This window comes from Dendrobates tinctorius, unplaced genomic scaffold (assembly GCF_039654945.1).
Source record: "Dendrobates tinctorius isolate UK_male_01 unplaced genomic scaffold, ASM3965494v1 ptg000254l, whole genome shotgun sequence".
Classification (NCBI taxonomy): Eukaryota; Metazoa; Chordata; class Amphibia; order Anura; family Dendrobatidae; genus Dendrobates; species Dendrobates tinctorius.
In genome coordinates this window covers 689,226-712,478 of record NW_027361921.1, presented here as the reverse complement: position 1 = coordinate 712,478, position 23,253 = coordinate 689,226, and the positions used below count along the sequence as shown (strand labels likewise).

General features: G+C 42.5%; 1 protein-coding gene across 1 annotated transcript in view; it reads right to left on the bottom strand.

The window, feature by feature from the left end:
• MOB4 (MOB family member 4, phocein) overlaps nucleotides 1–23,253 on the bottom strand; it is a 189,075-nt gene that overhangs the window by 78,378 nt on the left and 87,444 nt on the right. Inside the window, exon 4 of the mRNA XM_073558087.1 lies at nucleotides 7,104–7,146. Within this exon, the coding sequence (XP_073414188.1) occupies nucleotides 7,104–7,146 (43 nt within the window). The remainder of the gene's footprint in view (nucleotides 1–7,103; nucleotides 7,147–23,253) is intronic.

The following is a 23,253-nucleotide window of genomic DNA, read 5'->3' as shown; positions in this document are numbered from 1 at the left end:
GGGTGCACCGTGACATTCCAGGCTGTGACCCTTGAAATAACGTCATCAGCTGTTCGGACTCCCAGGGATGCACCGCACCACACTAGGCCGTGCCTCTGGACATGACATTTGATGCTCTGCTCCGGGGAAGCACCTCGTCATGCTAGGTTGAGTTCTCAGAAAGGAGGTGATCCGCTAATAAGGATCCCAGGGATAAACTGCGCCTCGCCTGGTGGTGCTGCTGCTGCAAGTGAGGACCTTGACTTCTTTGCTGTGCTGCCTGTTCATGCGCCATATGAACCGGAGACACCTGTCTGGAAAATTCCGACCGTTGGCAATTCAGGGACAGCTGCCCATGGTAAGCTTCTTTCTCCCTGGCAGTACAGGGGAAATGTAGGATCTCAGTCATAGACAGGAAACCACTGAAGTATACTAGAGGGCTCCACCTTTTAAAGCTGTATGGTTTCCTGACGGTGGAGGCGGATACTCTCGGTCCATGGTGCAGTCGTGGGGAATGGGGAGAAAGACAGAGGGATGTTGGAAGGGATGATGCAGATAGGCAGAAGCCATAAGACCAAAGAGCCCAGACTATGGCCCCATGAGACAAAGTGGGGACAAACTTAAAAGGGGCCCCAGAATGATGCATACAATGTAGGATCCTGAAATTCCCCCAACGCAGGAAAGTCACGAATCTCCTGAAATGAAGGTTATTATACAAGATACCCGGGGTGTGTAAAAATCCAAAATGAGAAATAAGGTTATGTCTACTGCCGTTAAACATAATACTACCCTCACTACACTGGAACACCAAGTGGGCTATATCCAGAAAACCATCTCCATTATCCACCAGTATGTACAAAAGGGATGAGAGCATAAAACAAAGGTTGAAGGCAGAGTGAGTGAGTAAGAGAATGCTCTCCCTCCTGTCCAAAGTGATGTTCAGAATCATACACAAACTGTGGCGGTGCTGTTTGCCAAGTAAGATTACCTGGAAAACCACCTGAGATACAACAACATCAGGCTAGTCAGGATGCTGGAAAAGGTGGAAGAGGTGGACCCTGACAGCTTTTGGGAAAAATAGCTACTGGACGCTTTCAGTAAAGAGATCCTCACTCCCTTGTTTGCGGTGGGGTGGGTGCATAGGGTCCCTACAAAGCTTTGTCAGGTTGGTATACCTCCGCACCTCATACCAATTCAAATCATGCATTATAAAGACCGGGCCATTACACTAAGAAGGACAAGGGAGTCCCCATGAGCGAACTTAAAATCCCTTTAGGCAGCTATGCTGAGGTACATTTGTAATGACAAGAGCGATCGGATCTCTAAGCGTGTCATCGTCTCTCTTCAAACACAAGGGGTTCTATCGGTCCCTGACATTCTTAAATACCATTGGGCCGCTCATCTATGTAGAATTCCCTTGTGGGCTTCGTTGTCAGCATACAACAAATGGACAGAAATAGAAAAATTATGGTTAACTCCAACTCACCCGAACTCACTATTATGGTTAAATAAGCCCATTAGAATCCCGGAGGGTCTATTGGGTCCTATAAGGTTATTTGGCTTTCTTGTATGAGGAGGTTTAATTTGGCCTCCACTACCTCTCCAATGATTTCATTCATATTTCAACCCCTGTTGCCAAACAGTTTGGATCATGTGATGGCTCATCCCTGGTCCTCAGCAGCAGGGCTGTGGAGTCGGTAAGCCACAGTTGCGACTCCAACTCCTGGATTTTATCAGGCTCCGACTCAGACTCCGGCTCCGACTCCTTCATAAATGGCCAATTCATAACAACAAATTTACTGTTGTAAAATATTAAACATCGTGCTTATTCAGTTTCTCACCATCATATAAGTAATCAGACCACTTAGAGCAAAAACTACATTTATTAGAATACAATTAGAATATAGCAAATAACTTTTATAAACCGTAAGTAAATATGCAATAAACACTTTTATGCAGTTAATAAGAAGAAATCTATAAATTTGTCCTCAGAAAAAGTATTGCCTCTGTCAGATCCTCCTTCATGGATGCCCTCAAATCTGATCTAATTATTTTGAGAGCAGAGAACAACCTCTCTACACTAACTTGTGTTGGTGGCAAAGCAGTAACCACTCGGGCAACATCTCTCTGACAATGTCAGGATACAGAGGAATCGCTTGTTGCACTGTTATTTTTGATGAACGGTCACATTTCTCAATTTCTTTTAGTGCACATGAAAAATTCTGCTGAAATGTACTGGCTGTGTTCCTTGATGGGGATGACTCTTCTATGCGGGAACGCTTTGCACGGTCCTTGTGATCCAAATATTTTTCGAAATTAAATTCTTCATCAGTTGATGATGAGGGTGAAGATGTGGCAGGACGACCAAATTCTTCTTGTTCCTCCTGACTGTTCTGCAACCCTTTCATCCTTACTGCTATTTCAAACAGAGCTTCTTTTCCTTTACTTAGCTGTTGATCATCTAGAAGAATCCGATGCATTGGGTCTACATAAACAGCTGCCAAAAGAATGTTATTTTGTAATAGTAGCTCCTCTCTCCGTTTCATTGATGTAGCAATGCCACTTGCAATTAACCCTCCTCTTTGGGACAGGCAAAACATCAGGCTCTTCCACTCCTTTAAGAAAATACCTGGAGTTAAGTCCTCTGCTTGTAATTTTTTAGTCACTGTAAATGGGTGCTCTAGCAATTTTTCCAGCTCAGTCACCTGATTCCACTGACTTTCATTTAGCGTCAGTTGAGGGTTAGCCATGTCTACAAGAAAGGTTTTCAGTTCAACCAAGCGCTGAATCATTAAGTAAGTACTGCCCCATCGTGTGGCTTGATCAATAATTGCCCCTTTTCCAGCACATCTCTTCAAAATTGAGTCAACTTTAGGGGTTCTGGCAACAGTAGCCAATTTTCTCACCTTGCCAATCAGTGCAGCAGCATGTCCTTCTTGCAGACTGTCTCTTATAGCCAGCTGTAGCGTATGCACAACACAGCGCATGTGATGAATGAAAGAACATATTGACACAGTTTCAACAAGATCATCTAAACTATCATGTTGCTGTTCATCTGAAGCAACTTCAGTTTGCTCCTCAGTTACAATACTGTGTTCCTCTATTTCAAACATTTCTGTGTCTGTGGACCCAGAATGTTCTTCTAGCTGCTGGTCACCATCATTACTCTCATTCATTAGCGTAATAGTACTTATCATATTTGAAGCATTGTCAGTTACGACAGAAAGAACATGCTCTTTTTTAAGTTCATAGTCTTGCAGAACCTTTTCCACCAAGACCTGGAGAAACTCACTGGTGTGATGAGCTTTGGTGTCTTTTACTGCCAATGTCTTAGTAACTCTTTCATTTTTGTCACAAACAAAATCGGACATTGATGGCAAAATAGTTCCCTCTGACGTGTGCAGGCATCCATTTTAAGAAACAGAAAGCGTCCCTTGAGAGTTTTTTTTAAGTTCTTCCTTTTGTTTAAAAGCTTCTTCGATTACTAATTTTCTAATACTCTCTCTCTCCAGAGAAACACCAAGCTTGCGGGCCATTTCCCCATTCAGACACAAAAGCTGGTCGTGAAAATAATGAAATAGGCACACTATCCTTTACAACAAGCTATATGATCTGTTTTTTAAATGTATCTACTGTCATTGTCATAGTAACTTTGTCACTGACAAAATATCTTGCAACTGATGGCTGCAAAGTTCTCTGCTCCTTTGTTTGGCTGGAAGAGCTGGGCACTGGTTCATTGGTTTGGATGCAGTCTCTCATCCACTGCTTTCAGTACTTCTGGATGAAAGCGCTGTAAATGTCTCTTTAGATTAGAAGCTCTGGTAGGAGCATTTTTATCTTTGCCTGAATATGCACTCATCTTGGCTTCACAGCATTTGTTTTCGTCTGGATCATTTGTCATACACTGACAGACAATGTTTTCTATCTTGAGTGATGGTGAAATGTTCAAATACAGCTGATTTAATGTGATGCTTCTTTGACATTCTCAGGTTTTTAATTCTGCATTCACAATCCAAATGACAATTGTTTTTCCTAAAAACAATTGTACAAAATTATTGCCAGGTCGTACAACTGATATAGTGGTCAGTAATACTGTTATTATTCCTCATGTACTCACAGTTAACTGATGCAAAGTTTGTTGAAAGGATAATACTTCTTACAGTCTTCCTCTTCTGAGTAGCAGGCAGCTGTGAGATGCTTGGAAGACGCACACCTAGTATGATCTAGTCTAGAGGAGGAGCTTTACTACTAAGAATTTGCAACACATTTTCACTTTCAGTTTCATACATTGTAAGTAGGGGGGTTGGGGCAGCATGAGGTTAACCAAGTATAAGATTAGATAAGGGCAGTGGAGAACAGAGACACACAAGAAGTAAGAAATGTCTCTATCTCCAGCAGAACTGCTTATCACTGTTGTTCATAGTTTGATAGAACATATATATTTGAGTAACATTTATAAAATTCATATGAAAGTTCAATTATGAAATATTAATACATTTTTTTTTTAAAGCTGGAGTCGGAGTCGGTACATTTCTACCGACTCCAACTAAAACTAACTCCGACTCCACGACTCCGACTCCACAGCCCTGCTCAGCAGGTTTGTTTAGGTTTGCGGACACGGGGACACGCTGGAGCTCCTGACATTCGATGAGGTCAAGTCCAAGTTTGCTATTACTAACAGAGTTTTACCAGTATTTACAGATCAAACACATCACCTCTTCACTTTATGGATCTTCTGGGGTCTCTCTACCAACGGAATTTCAGAGGATCTGCAGGAGAGGGCAGTCGACTAAAGGATTGATATCAGACATATATAAAATAATGAGTTCTCCCCAAGGAGGGCAACAATTGAAACTTTCCTACCTGCGCAAATGGGAGTCTATTCTTGGAAGTGGACTTTCGCCTCAAAGCTGGAATAATATTTGGGATAAACCAGCCAAGTCCTCTATTTGCACTATTTACAAGGAAAATTAGTATAAAATGATAATGCTCTGGTATCATATTCCTGACCTCCTCCACAGATTGAACCCCTCAATTTCAAATGTGTGTTGGCGTTGTGGCTCTGATGTGGGCACACAGTATCATACTTTTTGGTCATGTCCTGGGATCAAGGGTTTCTGGGAAGAAGTGAGACTTAATTTCCAGGGTTCTTTACATGGAGGTGGGACTGGGGCTGATTATATATCTGTTAAATATTACCCCCAAGGGGATGGGGAAAAATTCAGCCAAGATGTTATTACACATTCTTACAGTGGCTAGGTGTCTGATTGCTCTTAAGTGGAAATATATATCTCCTCCCTCATATCAGCACTTATTATATAGAATTAATGACATTAGAAGAATGGAATATATGACGCTCTTTTGGGTGCGAGAGTGGATTGTTTTGATTCTGTTTGGGCTCAGTGGGATTACTTCTGGGCTCAGAGAAAACAATTAGATCATCTTTTAAATGCTTGGTCCATTCTCTTCTTGGATTATTTACTTTCCTCTTTTTCTCCCCTTCCTTGATGTGTGTGTCTTGCCTCTTTGTCATTAGAGGTTGTATTCATGATATTGCTGTTGGGGGAATGTTGGGGATTTAGGATACCTAGCTTTGCTCAGTATGGAGTACCCATTGACTTGGCTTATAGTTTACATCTGAGCATTCTATTATCCTGGGGAGTTCCTTCCTATATTGCTCTCCGCATCGCCTTGTCTTTGCAATTTCTTATGCCTCTGGATGGAAATGTTTGTCCAGATTTAATTCCATTTGTTAAAATTTGAGAAATCTTAATAAAATTGTACAGTTGTAAAAAAAAAAAAAAAAAAACACAATAGTCTCAGCAAATACACAAGAAGATCCTTGCTAGGATTAGCGCAGCTGCAACTTCAGGGCTTCAGGGCCAACTACCACCACCAGTGGTACCCCGCATTTCAAGGCACCCACAAAGAGGAGGTAATGACATGTTTAGGAAGCTGACAGTTCATTGAGGTACGTGTCCAGGTGACCAGATTGTCCCAACCCGGCTTCTCCGAACGTCTCCATGGGGTCAGGTGACCGGATGGTCCCAACCTGGCTTCTCCGAACATCAAAAGCAGGGTGCCACTGTTGGGGGTTGTCTGCTCTGGAGGCGGTTCTAAACCCAGCGAGTCAGCAGAAGGGAGCTTTTGTAATTTGCACCATCTTGTGAATTTGCTGGGACTGTTCTATATCTTATTGTCTGTTGATAATTCAATAAATCATTGCCACACTTTTTTACCCTCACCCTGGGTTGCCTTAGTACTATGCCCGCGGGTTCAGTGGGATGAGCCTTGGTCCATGCGGTCTTCCTAAAGACAGCTAGGCCAAAGGACAAGAATACCCACTGAACCTCGTGTGTCCAAACTTGGGATCATTTTATTCTACGTCCTATGACCGCCATGGCCATACAAACGGCTTAGGATAGTTGATCCTACTGACAGATTCAATTTGAAATTGAAATTATTTTTAATGAATATGCTAAGTATTTTGGTCTGGCAACTTAGGCCTGTTTCACACTTCCGTTTTTGTGTCCACCAAACGGATCAGTTTCCGTTTTTTTGACGGAAACTGATTCAAACGGATCCGTTTTTAAAAAAACGGATCCGTTTTTTTGACGGATCCGCGGTAACTACTAATGGAAGTCTATGGGACAAAAAAAACGGATCCTGCAAAAAAATGGCGGATCCGTTTTTTTACGGAAACCAACGGATTTTGACGGATTTGAAAAAACGGAAGTGTGAAACAGGCCTTACACTGAAAAGCAGGCCATAAAGCCATGCAATTGGGCTCATCTTGAACCAATTTGAATCCCAAGGATACCATAAACTGCAGCATCCGAGGATTAAACTTGACATGGTCAGTTATTTGTGATAATGCTACTTGCATGAGTAGCACAGCTGTGTGTTAGAGTAACTGCACTGATGAGAGATCATATACGCAACTGCAGAATGAAGCACCAACTAGCAACAGTAAATATCAGCCGGTCTCAGAAGGCTAAAAAAAAATAATAAAAATAAATAATCCATTTCAATTAATACACAAAAAGGCATAGAGATGATAAATTAAAACATTTGTGTTGCGGAGCCTGCAAAAAAAAATAAAAAAATAAAAAAATTATAGATACCTGAAGCTTGACTGCAAGCCCATTAAGTTCGAGACAAAATTGCCTAAAAGTAAAAATAAGCTGAATTAGATAGCGGAAATTATTCAAAACAAAAACATTTACTGTAATAAATAACACAAGAGTACAAAAAATGTTTTTGTTAAAGGGTGAATGTCATCTTATAAAATGCTGGCATATTGCTTGCTCAAGCCACACATGAATGAGTGCTATAATGCCTTTCACTGTAGAGCACGGTGACTAGGAGCTCTGCTGTGCAGGGAAAACTTGGAATTGAATACAAAAATTAAAAGGGAATTTGTCACCATGTATTTACTATCCCATCTAAGAGAAGCGTGATGTAGGGGCAGAGACCATGATTTGAGAGATATATCACTTACTGCACTAAGTGAAGTCTGCAGTTTTGATAAAATAACTTGTGCTGTAGATCTACCAATTCTCTGAATGCGGAGCTCTGTATAACTTCACCTGCACCACTGACTGGCAGCCTTCTATGTACACATTATACAGGGCTCACGAATATGGAGGACTACCACCTGGCAGGAGGTTTACTAGTCCTCTAGTGATCAAAATCACAGTTTTATCAGCAAGAGATTATCAAGCAGTCCAGTAAGTGAAACATCGCTGGAATCAAGGTCTCTGTCCCTACATTATGCTGCTATAATGCTTGTCACTTTAGTCAGCAACACTACTGTATTCTTAGGCTTGGGGAGGGTTTCAGAAATCTGAATTGATTAGCCACATTACAATTACAGCATGTCGGCGAAAATATATTTTTAAAGTTTAAAAAAAAAAAAGCGCGTTTTGGTCAGCGCCAAAGAACATCTGAAAAATCGCCTAGAAAAACACTTGAAAGACCATTTATCTTAATTAGCTTTGAAAAATGAACTTTGTTGTTCAAACAGTCAGTCTATAGAGAAGTTTTTTAATTGGTTCAGGTTTTCATAACACCAAACAATTAAAAGGGGAGAGCAGAGCATTCTTTAGGCGACTTCCATTATGAATCTGCTCCATATTTTACAAAAGAAATCAATAAGAAAGCTAAGAAAAAAAAAAAAAAAAAAAACAACAAGAGCACGACACCTTGAGGTCTTTTTGGCAGTTTTATTTTAGCCTAAAAAGGTTAGTTTTTTAGTAGTTGTTTATCCCCTTAAGGCAAACTCCTGTACATGTGGTCAGGGGTGAAGTGCCTTACTACATTCTGCCACACATTTTATTGGTTTTAACTGTCACCATGCTAAATCACGTGGTGACGAATACAAACTACCGCTATGGACACAGAATTACACCCTTTACAACATTATCTATGTAACATCCACAATAAATCTACAGCAAAATCTTCCTATGAACACGTGAATTTGCTGCAGATAGCTGAGGATTTCTTGCGAAAAAAAGTTACAGCAAATCTTCTACTGTGATCACTGACAGCTTGGAGTCCCTGTGCAAAACACGTGTCTGTGCCCCTCTCCTTTTATGATGAAAATACTCCAGATACAAATACAAAAGTAACAGTACAGCACAACATGGTGTAAGATTAAAAAAGCAGCAGCACCTCAGGAAATCTGTGAAAACAAGAGGATTCTTAATTCACCCATATGCTATGCTTCAAGCTTAAAGAAGTTGTCCACTACTTGGACAACTTCTCATACTCCTCGCAGGACCCCTATAAATAATTTCCCACGGTGTCAGCTATACCCAGGACTCCCGTGCTGTTGTGACCCGTGACCCCCCTGGCGCACAATCAGCATTGGCGTCACGGTCTCCACCTTCGTGTGAACTGAATATGAAGTCAGGGATCAGCTGCAGCCCGGACTTACTCTTCATGCTTAATCCGTACATAGGCGTTGACAGTAACTACAGCGCTGATTGGGCGCCAGGAGTCATGTTATAACTAGTGTTGAGCATGCCGATACTGCAAATATGGGGTATCGGACGATATTCGCTGTATCGGAGTTCCGATACAGAGTTCCGATATTTTTACAATATCGAATACCAGAATCTGAAGTCCTCATAATGCAATGAGCCAGTTGTGTTAGCCATGTTAACTAATGGCGTGGCTGTGATTGGCTGCTGAAATGATGTCAACATGATGCGCGGTCTGTGCGGGCCTGCCGGCATCGTCCAATGGGACTACAAGTCCCATCGGGCTATGCCTGCTACAATGACAGTGATTGACACATTAGCCAATAATAGGACAGTAGTAGTCCCATCATCCGGCTAATGTGTTGAATGTAAAAAAAAAATATATACATACTACATACATACAACATAAATACTTCATATATACTACATTCATACAACATGCATACTACATACATACTACATTCATACATACTACTGATATAGAAGAGTTAATGGTTTGCTTTTATATCCGTTTAAATGCCTTTAAGACTTCAATTGCCTTTTGCCTTATTATTGCTAGAATTATTCTTATGTAGACTAGTAGTCTCTGTCTTCAAGGAAACTATACTTGTTATCATATTTATTCTCAACATCATGTTCTGGCTATATTGTAAACAAGATACGACCCTGAGGTGATGGTGGGGGCCAAATGAGCTCCACATATTGAGTCACATATTGCTGTAAATGGTATAAAAACATGTCTTATATTTCATTACGTCAGATAAAGTGATTTGACCACGACCCGTGTGTGTTGAGTCCTTTGTCTCCAAGCGCTTGTCATCAGAACGGCGACAAAACCTCTCAATCCGGCCTCACTGGTGATCTGGAAAGATCTGACGCTTGGTCAGAACAAAAACAGCTACGACACTACATTCATACAACATACATACTACATATACACTACATTCATACAACATGCTACATACATACTACATACAATACATTCATATAGACATACAGCACATATAACAGAGTACATACTCACCATCACTTGTCACTTTGATCCCCGAAGCCAGTGTCATCTCACTGTAAAAAATATTAAAATAACAAACAACCGATATACTCACTGATCCGCAGAAATCCACTAGTGTCCCACGACGATCTCCTGCAGTGCATCACTGAGAGGTTACTATAGTATCACTGGTCTCACTTTATGGCAAAAGCTGCGTGGGAACTCTCTCACACAGCAATGCCAAAAGTGAGACTAGGGACTATTTTTTTTTTACAGTGGCGGAGGAATACAGTGCGGAAGGATACCTACCTCCCGTCATTGTATTCCTGGAGCCCCTAGAGAGCGGTCGCATCAGCTGATGCTGCTGTTCTCCACGGGAGATTGTCGTGGGACACTCGTGGATTTCTGCGGATCAGGGAGTATATTGGTTGTTTGTTATTTTAATTTTTTTTACAGATGACACTGGCTTCGGGGATCAAAGTGACAAGTGATGGGGAGTATGTACGCTATGTTATATGTACTGTATGTCTATATGTATTGTATGAATGTGTAGTATGTATGTAGTATGTATGTAGCATGTTTTATGTATGTAGTTTGTATGTAGTATGTACTATGTATGTATGTTGTATGAATGTAGTATATATGTATTTTATGTATGTAGTATGTATGCATGTTGTATGAATGTAGTATATATGTATGTTGTATGAATGTAGCATATATGTATGTTGTATGAATGTAGTATATATGTATGTTGTATGAATGTAGTATATATGTAGTATGTATGTAGTATGCATGTAGTATGTACAATTGTGGCCAAAAGTATTGACACCCCTGCAATTCTGTCAGATAATACTCAGTTTCTTCCAGAAAATGATTGCAAACACAAATTCTTTGGTATTATCATCTTCATTTAATTTGTCTTAAATGAAAAAACACAAGAGAGAATGAAGCAAAAAGCAAAACATTGATCATTTCACACAAAACTCCAAAAATGGGCCAGACAAAAGTATTGGCACCCTCAGCCTAATACTTGGTTGCACAACCTTTAGCCAAAATAACTGCGACCAACCGCTTCCGGTAACCATCAATGAGTTTCTTACAATGCTCTGCTGGAATTTTAGACCATTCTTCTTTGGCAAACTGCTCCAGGTCCCTGATATTTGAAGGGTGCCTTCTCCAAACTGCCATTTTTAGATCTCTCCACAGGTGTTCTATGGGATTCAGGTCTGGACTCATTGCTGGCCACCTTAGAAGTCTCCAGTGCTTTCGCTCAAACCATTTTCTAGTGCTTTTTGAAGTGTGTTTTGGGTCATTGTCCTGCTGGAAGACCCATGACCTCTGAGGGAGACCCAGCTTTCTCACACTGGGCCCTACATTATGCTGCAAAATTTGTTGGTAGTCTTCAGACTTCATAATGCCATGCACACGGTCAAGCAGTCCAGTGCCAGAGGCAGCAAAGCAACCCCAAAACATCAGGGAACCTCCGCCATGTTTGACTGTAGGGACCGTGTTCTTTTCTTTGAATGCCTCTTTTTTCTCCTGTAAATTCTATGTTGATGCCTTTGCCCAAAAAGCTCTACTTTTGTCTCATCTGACCAGAGAACATTCTTCCAAAACGTTTTAGGCTTTTTCAGGTAAGTTTTGGCAAACTCCAGCCTGGCTTTTTATGTCTCGGGGTAAGAAGTGGGGTCTTCCTGGGTCTCCTACCATACAGTCCCTTTTCATTCAGACGCCGTCGGATAGTACGGGTTGACACTGTTGTACCCTCGGACTGCAGGGCAGCTTGAACTTGTTTGGATGTTAGTCGAGGTTCTTTAGCCAACATCCTCACAATCTTGCATTGAAATCTCTTGTCAATTTTTCTTTTCCGTCCACATCTAGGGAGGTTAGCCACAGTGCCATGGGCTTTAAACTTCTTGATGACACTGCGCACGGTAGACACAGGAACATTCAGGTCTTTGGAGATGGACTTGTAGCCTTTAAATTGCTCATGCTTCCTCACAATTTGGTTTCTCAAGTCCTCAGACAGTTCTCTGGTCTTTTTTCTTTTCTCCATGCTCAATGTGGTACACACAAGGACACAGGACAGAGGTTGAGTCAACTTTAATCCATGTCAACTGGCTGCAAGTGTGATTTAGTTATTGCCAACACCTGTTAGGTGCCACAGGTAAGCTACAGGTGCTGTTAATTACACAAATTAGAGAAGCATCACATGATTTCTCGAACAGTGCCAATACTTTTGTCCACCCTCTTTTTTATGTTTGGTGTGGAATTATATCCAATTTGGCTTTAGGACAATTCTTTTTGGTATTTTTTTCATTTAAGACAAATTAAATGAAGATAATATCAAAGAATTTGTGTTTGCAATCATTTTCAGGAAGAAACTGAGTATTATCTGACAGAATTGCAGGGGTGTCAATACTTTTGGCCACAACTGTATGTATGTTGTATGAATGTAGTATGTATGTTGTAAGAATGTAGTATATATGAAGTATGTATGTATGTTGTATGAATGTAGTATATATGAAGTATGTATGTATGTTGTATGAATGTAGTATATATGTAGTATGTATGTTGTATGAATGTTGTATGAATGTAGTATATATGTTGTATGAATTTAGTATATGTAGTATGTATGTTGTATGAATGTAGTATATATGAAGTATGTATGTTGTATGAATGTATGTATGTTGTAAGAATGTAGTATATATGTAGTATATATGTTGTATGTATGTTGTATGAATGTAGTATGTATGTATTATGTAGTATGTATGTATTATGTAGTATGTATGTATTATGTATGTTGTATGAATGTAGTATATATGTTGTATGTATGCAGTATGTATGTAGCATGCATGTAGCATGCATGTAGCATGCATGTAGCATGCATGTAGCATGCATGTAGCATGCATGTAGCATGCATGTAGCATGCATGTAGCATGCATGTAGTATGCATGTATGTAGTATGTATGTATGTAGTATGTATGTATGTTTTTGTTTTGTTTTTTTTACATTCAACACATTAGCCGGATGATGGGACTACTACTGTCCCATCATTGGCTAATGTGTCAATCACTGTCATTGTAGCAGGCATACCCCGATGGGACTTGTAGTCCCATCGGATGATGCCCACACACACACACACACACACACACCTCCGGCAGCCCCACACGCACAGTCTCCACTCACGCACCGCCCACACTCTTCCCCCCTCCCAAACAGGATGTGCAAGGAAAGAAAGGGTTTATTTTCATTCCGATATTTGTGCCCCATTGACTTGCATGGGTTTCCAGTATCGGCGATACACGATATTTTTGGGGTATCGGTCCGATCCAATCTGATCCTTCCAGATATCGGAAGGTATCGCTCAACACTAGTCATAACCCCGCACGAGAGCGAGTGAAGACACCGTGGAAACTGCGCCAGCAGGAGAGGCGGGTATAGGGTTTACTATATTATCAGCGCCAAACATTTTGATAAAGAAGGAGTTGTCCTAGTAGTAGACTAAACCTTTAAAGGGAGTCTGTCACTCTATTTTTTGCCAATCTGCTGCCGGCACCGCTATCAGGGGCTTATCTACAGTATTCTGTAATGCTGTAGGATAAGCCCCCGATGTAACCTGAAAGATAAGAAAAAAAAAGGTGTTAGATTATACTCACCCCGACGTTCAGTCCCTTCCGTGTCGTCGTCCCGTCCGGTGCCTCCCATCTTCATACGATGCCCTCAACAGGGCAGATAAAGTACGCCTGCGCAGGAGCAGCAAGGAGGAGGACATCATTGTATGACGATGAGAGGCACCAGACCGCGACACCCACTGCATCCGCCCACCAGTGAGTATAAATCAAACATGTTTTTCTTATCTTTCAGGTTTCATCAGGGGCTTATCTACAGCATTACAGAACGCTGTAGATAAGCCCTTGATGGCGGTGACTGCAGTTTATAGGGCTAAAATGGGGTGACAGATTCCCTTTAAGAAAGGCTCCATTGAGCAGGAACACCATCATTTTTCACTGAAGTGCAAACTTCTGTATATTATAATCTACAGGTGCTTCTCACAAAATAAGAACATCAGAAAGTTAATTTATGTCAGTTCTTCAATACAAAAAGTGAAACTCGTTACATAGAGTCATTACAGAGTGATCTATTTCAAGTGTTTATTTCTGCTAATGCTGATGATTATGGCTTACAGCCAATGAAAACCCAAACCCTAAAAGTCATTATCTCAGGAAATTAGAATACTTTATAATACAAGCTTGAAAAATGATTTTTAAATCCAAAAATGTTGACCTCCTGAAATGTATACTCAGTAAATGCACTCAGTACTTGGTCAGGGCTACTATGGAAATTTCATTCTCCAGCAGGACTTGGCACCTGTTCACACTGCCAATAGTACCAAGTACCTGATTTAAAAACAACAGTATCACTGTTCTTGCTTGGCCAGCAAACTCACCCCTGACCCTACCCCCATAGAGAATCTGTGGTGTATTGTCAAGAGGAAGATGAGACACCAGACAACAATGCAGACGAGCTGAAGGCTGCTATCAAAGCAACCTGGGCTTCCATAACACCTCAGCAGTGTCACAGGCTGATCGCCTCCATGCCACGCCACACTGATGCAGTAACTGATGCCAAGGAAGCTCCAACCAAGTATTGAGTGCATTTACTAATTTTGTGAGACGCACCTGTATGTGTAGATATATATGCCCAGTATATACACTAGCTACATGACGCATACACACCAGTCAGGCACTGCATACATGCCGCATATACACCAGCCACACACCAGACACATGCAGCATACACAGTCAGGCACTGGACACATGCCACATATACACCAGACACATACAGCATACACACCAGTCAAGCACTAGACATGCCACATATACACCAGCCACACACCAGACACATGCAGCATACAGACCAGTCAGGTACAGGACACATGCCGTATATACACCAGACACATACAGCATACACACCATTCAGGCACTAAATAAATAAATAATTAATAATCTTTATTTTTATATAGCGCTAACATATTCCGCAGCGCTTTACAGTTCGCACACATTTTTCATCACTGTCCCCGATGGGGCTCACAATCTGAATTCCCTATCAGTATGTCTTTGGAGTGTGGGAGGAAACCGGAGTACCCGGAGGAAACCCACGCAAACACGGGGAGAACATACAAACTCCTTGCAGATGTTGTCCTTGGTGGGATTCGAACCCAGGACCCCAGCGCTGCAAGGCTGCAGTGCTAACCACTGAGCCACCGTGCTGCCCTACACACATGCCGCATATACAACGCTTACATTGGTATCTCAGTTGTAGTGAAGGTGCTCCCGCCGCCCCAACGCACGTTTCGTGTGGTCACTTTTTCAGGAGGCGCGATTTATTCTAGGTAACACCAAGTTGTATAATATGTAGTGTTTCGCATCCATTATATTCGGTATTGCAGCCACTGTTATTAGTTAAGTTAATTTGTCTTTTAATCTATAATACTCAATAAAATGTATTTTTTTATGGCACACGCTCTATTTTTCTTTGCTTTTATCCAATTTAATGTTTTGAGCTAGAGAAGGTCTGGGCAGATAGATCACCAGATCATCATGATTTGGGTTTATACCTAAAGTGTTTAGTGCATACAAAGTGCAACACTAATGCCATATAAAGAGGTTATGTAAAGGCAGCAAACCCATATATGTGAACCTAACATGACCTAAAGCTATGAGAAAGTAACATCAATTTCTTAGTAAATTCTGTAAAAAGGCATAGCACAGAATTAGGTCCAGAATTAGAGTGATCAAAGGCCAGCTTACCCATACTAGTGCCTGTTGGCATGATGTCCAGTGCAGCCCCGACATGAATTTTGAGTGGGCATCAGGGGGCTATGACTGTGTGTCCCTACCAGGTGACATGCAATCAGCGCCATATGCAGCACATGTGTGCAGCTCCAAGAAGTTGCTACACCCACGGCATCACTTGCGGTGATGCGGGTCCAAGGGAAATCCCCAGTGACGTCACAGACAGAGCCACGTCACATCGGGATGCCGCAAGTGATGCTACGAGAACACAGCCCCAGCAGGTATGCGCACACACTGGATAACCATATTGGAAGTGGGCGGATGTAAGGGCAAACAGAATCAGGGGAATTCTGGTTTAAGTATAAAGATATCATGCATAATAACATGGCTCCTAGAACAGGAGAACATACGTACAAGTATTGTTAACCCTAAAACTATGTTATTGAAGTGACAAGTGCATGGTAGAAGCTATCACACATAAATTAAGTGACAGGAACATTATGAAAGTGAAATAAAGGTGACTATATTAGAAACATAGCGTCACAGAAATTTGGTTTATGTGATCCAGAAAAGAAGAGATCTAGGAGATGGTTAAAAAATAAACAAAATTCAAATCCCGACCATAGGCAAGCATACCATTCACCTTTAACCCCTTAGTGACAGCCATTTTGCAGCTTAATGACCAGGCCAATTTTTACTATTCTGACCACTGTCACTTTATGAGGTTATAACTCTTGAACGCTTTAACGGATCCCTATAGTTCCGAGAAAGTTTTTTCATGACATTTTACTTCACGTTAGTGGTAAAATTTCTTCTATACGACTTGTGTTTATAAAAAAATGTTAATATGGCGATTTTGAAAATTTTTCAATTTTCAAACTTTAAATTTTTATGCCCTTAAATCAGATCGATATGTCAGGCAAATTTCTTAATAAATAACATTTCCCACATGTCTATTTTACATCAGCATAATTTTGGAAACAAAATTTTTGTTAGGAAGTTAAGGGTTAAAAGCTTAGCAGCGATTTCTCATTTTTACAACAAAATTTACAAAATTTTTTTTTTTTTTTTTTTTTTTTATTAGGGACCAACATCATATTTAAAGTCATTTTGAGGGGTGTACATGACAGAAAACACCCAATAGTGATACCATTTTAAAAACTGCACCCCTCAAGGTGCTCAAAACCACATTCAAGAAGTTTATTAACCCTTTTACATGCATCACAGGAATTGAAGCAATGTGGAAGGAAAAAGTTAACATTTAACTTTACTTCAGAACCAAATTTGTGCAATTTCTCCTGAAAACGCAGATATCCCATATGTGGGGGTAAACCACTTTTTGGGCGCACGGCAGAGCTCGCAAGGGAAGGAGCGTCGTTTGACTTTTTCCAACGCAGAATTGGCTGGAATTGAGATCGGACACCATGTTGCACTTGGAGAGCCCCTGATGTGCCTTAACAGTGGAAAACCCCCAACAAGTGACCCCATTTTGGAAACTAGACCCCCCAAGGAGCTATCTAGATGTGTGGTGATCACTTTGAACCCCCAAGTTCTTCACAGAAGTTTATAACGTACAGCAGTGAAGAAAAAAAAAAAAAAAAAAAAAAATATTTTTCTTCCTCAAAAAATGATTTTTTAGCCCACTATTTTTTATTTTCACAAGGCTAACAGGTCAAACTGCACAACTTCTTTAGTGGTCCAATTTCTCCTGAGTACACCGATACCCCATATGTGGGGGGGAACCACTGTGTGGGAGCATGGGAGAGCTCGGAAGGGAAGGAGCAGCATTTTGGAATGCAGACTTTGATGGAATGTTCTGCGGGCATCATGTTGCGTTTGCAGAGCCCCTGATGTGCCTAAACAGTAGAAACCCCCCACAAGTGACCCCATTTTGGAAACTAGACCCCCCAAGGAACTTATCTAGATGTGTGGTGAGCACTTTGAAACCCCAAGTGCTTCACGTAGAGCCGTGAAAATAAATGGGGTTTTTTTTCCACAAAAGTGATTTTTTTACCCCCCAATTTTTTTTTATTTTCCCAAGGGTAACAGGAGAAATTAGACCCCCAAAGTTGGCGTGCAATTTGTCCCAAGTACGCTGATGACGGATATGTAGGGGTAAACCACTGTTTGGGAACATGTCTGGGCTCGGAAGGGAGGGAGCACCATTTGACTTTTAGAACGCAAAATTGGCTGGAATCAATGGTGGTGCCATGTTGCATTTCGAGACCCGCTGATATACCTAAATAGTGGAAACCCCTTAATTCTAGCTCCAACCCTAACCCCAACACACCCCTAACCCTAATCCCAACCTTATTTCCAGCCCTAACCGAAAAATAAAAATATTATTTCATTCTATTTCCCTAACTAAGGGGGTGATAAAGGGGGTGGTTATTTACCACTTTTTTATTTTGATCACTGTGAAACTATATCTCAGTGATCAAAATGTACATTGAATGAATTAATGGAATCTGCTGGCCAATTCGGCCAGCGCCCGCCATTTTCTTCCTGGACCAGGATGGCGGCGCCCACCGAAGGAGGCAGGAGGGTCCAAAGACCACTTGGAGGTACCGGTGGGGGGGGGGGGGGGGGGAGATTGGGGACCCTATTTCTTTCTTCTCTGATGTGCGATCACATCAGAGGAGAGAGAAAGTTAATGTAAAATTGCGATCGCCGTTATACAGTTAATAACGACCCCAATCACGTTCTCTGGGGTCTCAGCTACCCCTGTCAGCCGAGACCCTAGAGAAAATCTGACTCTGGGGGGGTGCTATATACTTTCCACAGGGCCGTTAAGTACCCTTTGTTGTGTCCCACGAACGGGAACAACCTGTAATGTATATTTCTCTGTGTTTAGTTTTTCCTCCAATCAGCAAAATTCCCTGTTGTTGCTAGGTAGAATTAGACTGTGAGAAAATTGTCCCTATGTCCCTCTTGCAGTTGAGCTCTGTATTAGGTTGCTCCTCCTGTCTTCAGTTTAGCCTACAGCAGCCATTAGTCAAGACGTATGTGTACTCTCATGTAAAGATTTCTCCTTTTTACTTACTGTTCATTGTAAACTAAGATTTTGGAAGAAAAGAGCATTGTTCCTCCTGGTCTTTCTACAGTTGCATTGCCAGTGGAGTTAAAACTACTGAGGACGCCTGGTGGTGTGAGTACAAGTTACACAATTATCTAAGAAGCTGATAGAACGCTTGGGATTTACAGCCAGCAGGAAGAGTCAGAATAGTAAAAAGGAGTAGCTGTGACCAGGAATAGTATACAGCTCTAATCCAAATAGAGGATTGTTTGTAAGGCTAATGTAAAGCCACAACAGCAGCTTACATGACTGCAGACATTCTGTGCTCTTCACTTCAGAAAACTGCAGTGAAAGATTTAACCTGTTACTAAGAACAGTTCACAGCCTGTAATCGAGAGAAAGGATCCATCTATAGCTATTGAGAAGCTGCAGTTTACATAGACTTGTTTCTTGCTCTCAGCTCAGCTTGTGGCAACTTTGTTATGGTCTCCTTGACAACCAGGAGCAGAACAGCTTTGCACTTCTTCCACCATGTCCCAGGGTAAAAGAACCCTTTTCACTGCCAGACCTGCAGCAGCAAGAAATGGAAACAGAACTTCTCACAGTTCACAGTGAAATATCCAAAAGATCAACCAATCCTACATGGAAGGTCAAAGAGAACCTAGAATCCACCAAAGGTGAATTGCTACACCACACAAATTCCCTATGGAAAAGAGTACTAGACCAAGCTACTGTCTTGACTGTGCCCAGCTCTCACGGGTTACCACCAGACGGAGCCCTTGAACAATTGTATTCTGCATACCAGTCTTATAAAGACACTTGTAACAAATACATCTCTACTTTGCTGAAATTAAATACGCAAACGTCTCTAAAGGAAATCCAGGACTTCCAACAGCTCAATGCCGAACGGGACTGCTCTGTGCATGACATTGTTGACAATACAGAAGGAGAAAAAAAAAAAACGCACAAATGTCAGAAGCTGCATCGCACAGATCCAGGTCCGCTAGGAGCTCAAAGCACTCAGTCAAGTTAGGCTCATCTAGGTACTCAACCCTCAGTGAGCAATTCATAAGAGCGAGTGCCGAACCAGAATCTACGAAAGCCATTTTTCACCCAAAAGAAGGCAGAGGGAAACGGAATCTGCACGCAAGAAAGCAGAGATGGAAACGGAATCTGTACGCGAGAAGGCGAAAATGGAAGCCCTGCAGAAGGAATACGAACATGCAGCAGCCGTGGCAAAGCTAAAGGTCTTCGAGCAGGCTCTAGGTGGGAGACAAGGAGGCAGCCTCAATTCGTACGAACTTGACACGGAAGACCCACTTAAACGCACAAGAAATTACATGCTGAGCCAAACCAATGAACCCTTGACCATCAACATTCTCATCAGCATCGACCTCTCTCTAGAGCATCAGGACGTTGATCCGCCTGCAGCTCCCAGCTTTCAAGGTCAGTCCAATGTACCACAAACATTCAAACCCGAACCTCCTCCATGCGTCAATACACGGCCTGACCCTACACCTCAGCAAACGCCATACGCCAATGTCTACATGCAACCTAACATGCCGACAAGGCACTAAGCTCCTGACAACTGTGTGGTTCCAGCCCTGCATACAACGGAGATCATATGCCACAAATTGGTTGCTGGTCTAAATGCCTTCGCCACTCCGTATCTTCCCATGTTCTTGAACCAAGAAGCTACGACCCATGGTAACAGCATCACTCAGCCAGCAAATGCTTCCCCAAAGACTGAAAGAACAGACATGTCCGATTTTGCGAGGTACATGATACGCCGAGAACTCACCAACACCGGTATCACAAGGTTCGACGACCAGCCTGAGAATTACAGAGGTTGGAAATGTTCCTTTAAAGCTGCAATTAGTGACCTTGGCATCACTGCTGCTGAAGAGCTGGATCTGCTAATCAGGTGGCTCGGACCTCAATCCACAGAGCGGGTCAAGAGGCTCAGATCCGTCCACATCAGCAATCCAGCAGCTGGTCTCGTGGCTGCATGGGAGAGACTAGTACGTAGCTTTGGAAGTCATGAAGCCATAGAGAATGCACTGTTTGTGTCTACAGGATTTCCCCAAAATATCCGGTAAGGACAGTTCAAAATTCCTAGAGCTCAGCGACCTGCTCCTAGAGCTCAGCGACCTGCTCCTAGAGCTCAGCGACCTGCTCCTAGAGCTCAGCGACCTGCTCCTAGAGCTCAGCGACCTGCTCCTAGATCTCCAGTTAGCCAAGGCAGACTCGCACCTACCTGGTCTCAGCTACCTGGATACCTCTCAGGGTGTTAACCCAATAGTTTCTAAGCTGCCATACAATATACGAGAGAAGTGGACCACTATTGGGTCAAAATACAAAAAGAGCCAATAAAGCCGCTTCCTCCATTTTCCTTCTTCTGTGACTTCATCAGAGATTGCAGAGTGCAAAACCGACCCCAGCTTCTGCTATGAAGAACCCAGCAGCTCTGCATCATCCCCCTAAGTACAAGAGTTCGTGCTCTCACAACAGTAACTACAGCGGTCCGGTGTCTGCAAAAAAGGACAGAAGTTCTGCCTACACCGACATCGGTGCCAGACAAAGATGAGAAGGTGAAAAATCCGAACAGTCAGTGTCCAATTCACAAATTGCCACATCCCCTGAAGAAGTGCATCAGTATCAGGAAGAAACCCCTTCAAGAACGAAAGGAGCTCTTGAAGTTTGGAGTATGCTTCAGGTGCTGCGCCTCTACCGAACATCTTGCAAAGGACTGTGTCATCACCATCAAGTGTCTAGAGTGCGACAGCGAAGACCACGTACAAGCGCTCCATCCATCACAGCCTGGCTCTGCATCTACACCTTCTCCCACCACAAGCCATGGCAGGGAGAGTTCAGACCAAGCGACAAGCCAAGTTGCGATATCTTCCTCATGCACCGAAGTCTGCGGAGAAGGTCTTCAAGACAAGTTCTGTGCAAAGATTTGCCTGGCAAGGGTGTATCCCAAGGGTCATCCAGAGAAGACAGTCAAGGTGTACGTTAATCTTGATGACCAGAGCAACAAATCACTGGCCAGGTCAGAACTCTTCGACTTGTTTGACTTAAAAGGAGGTGTCTATCCTTACACTTTGGGCACCAGCAGCTGCGTTATAAAAACCTCTGGAAGAATAGCCGGTGGCCTCATATGTTCTCTTGAGAAGGACGCCATGGAGATACCACTACCCACGCTTGTTGAGTGTAACCAAATTCCATGCAACAGGAAAGAAATCCCAACGCCAGAAATTGCTCTTCAGCATCCTCATCTCAGAATGAAAGCCAAAGAGATACCACCCCTGGACGACAAGGCAGACATCCTAATTCTCATCGGCAGAGACATTATACGACTGCACAAGATGCGTCAACAAATCAACGGACTGCTCAATGAACCGTATATGCCCAGTGCCTCGAGCTAGGCTGGGTTGTCATCGGCAATGTCTGTATCGACCAGACACAGGATCCAAGCAACATCTCATCTTACAAAACCCTTATCACGTCAGATCACCATGACTTGTCCCTCCTGCCAGAACCACGTCACTACCGGATGAAGAAGTCAAACGACATTAAGGCTATGTGCACACGTAGTGAAAGGTGCTGCAGATTTTTCTGCGCGGATTTGGAAAAATCAGCAGGTAAATTCGCAGGTCAAAATACCTGCGGATTAGCCTGCGGTTTAGCCCTGCGGTTTCATACCTCTAAAATGGAGAAGGTGTGAAACCGCTGCGGATTCCGCTCAAAAAATTGAACCCACAGCAAATCCACGCAGAAAAATCTGCAGCATGTGCACAGCGTTTTTCATTTTACCATTGAAAACAATGGTACTGTACAACGCAGCTAAATCTGCTGCGGTTCCGCAGAGCCAAAAACGCTGCAGATCGGCAGCAGAATCCGCAAAGTGTGCACATAGCCCAAGTGTCAACAACAACCATCTGACAATTCAAGTCGGCTTTATCCTCGAAACTACAACCTCGAAGGAACAGCACTCGGTCCTACAACAAAGGACAAGAACTCACCACCTACAGAGGAAGACAAGGTGATCATTAAGATCATGAGAATCAAACTCACTGACTACAACAGCTGGGTAGCTCCCTCACCTTCTCTTCCAGCAAAGACCGAGTTGCCTAGGGATCCGCAGCAAGTAACTGCTAAGTTGCCAACCTTTGACGCCTATCTCCATCACAAGCCTGGTCAAGCCGAAGCCGTGCTAGACTTCAGTGCTCAGAGTGAGAGCCCCTAACTCAACAGCCTAACTCTTACCGATGGCGCTAGCTTTTGTCCCACGCAATGCAGCCTCAGCATACTGCTGGATGTCGAACAAGACTCATTCACTTCCCAAGCATCACCCTGTGATGATCTTCCATTGAACGAGGAGCATAGCCTGTCCAAAACAGCATCCACGGTCCTCTTGGGTTCAAAACACCCATCGCAGTTCACGGAAGGGCATCACTGAGACAGCTCACTACTCAGGGCATC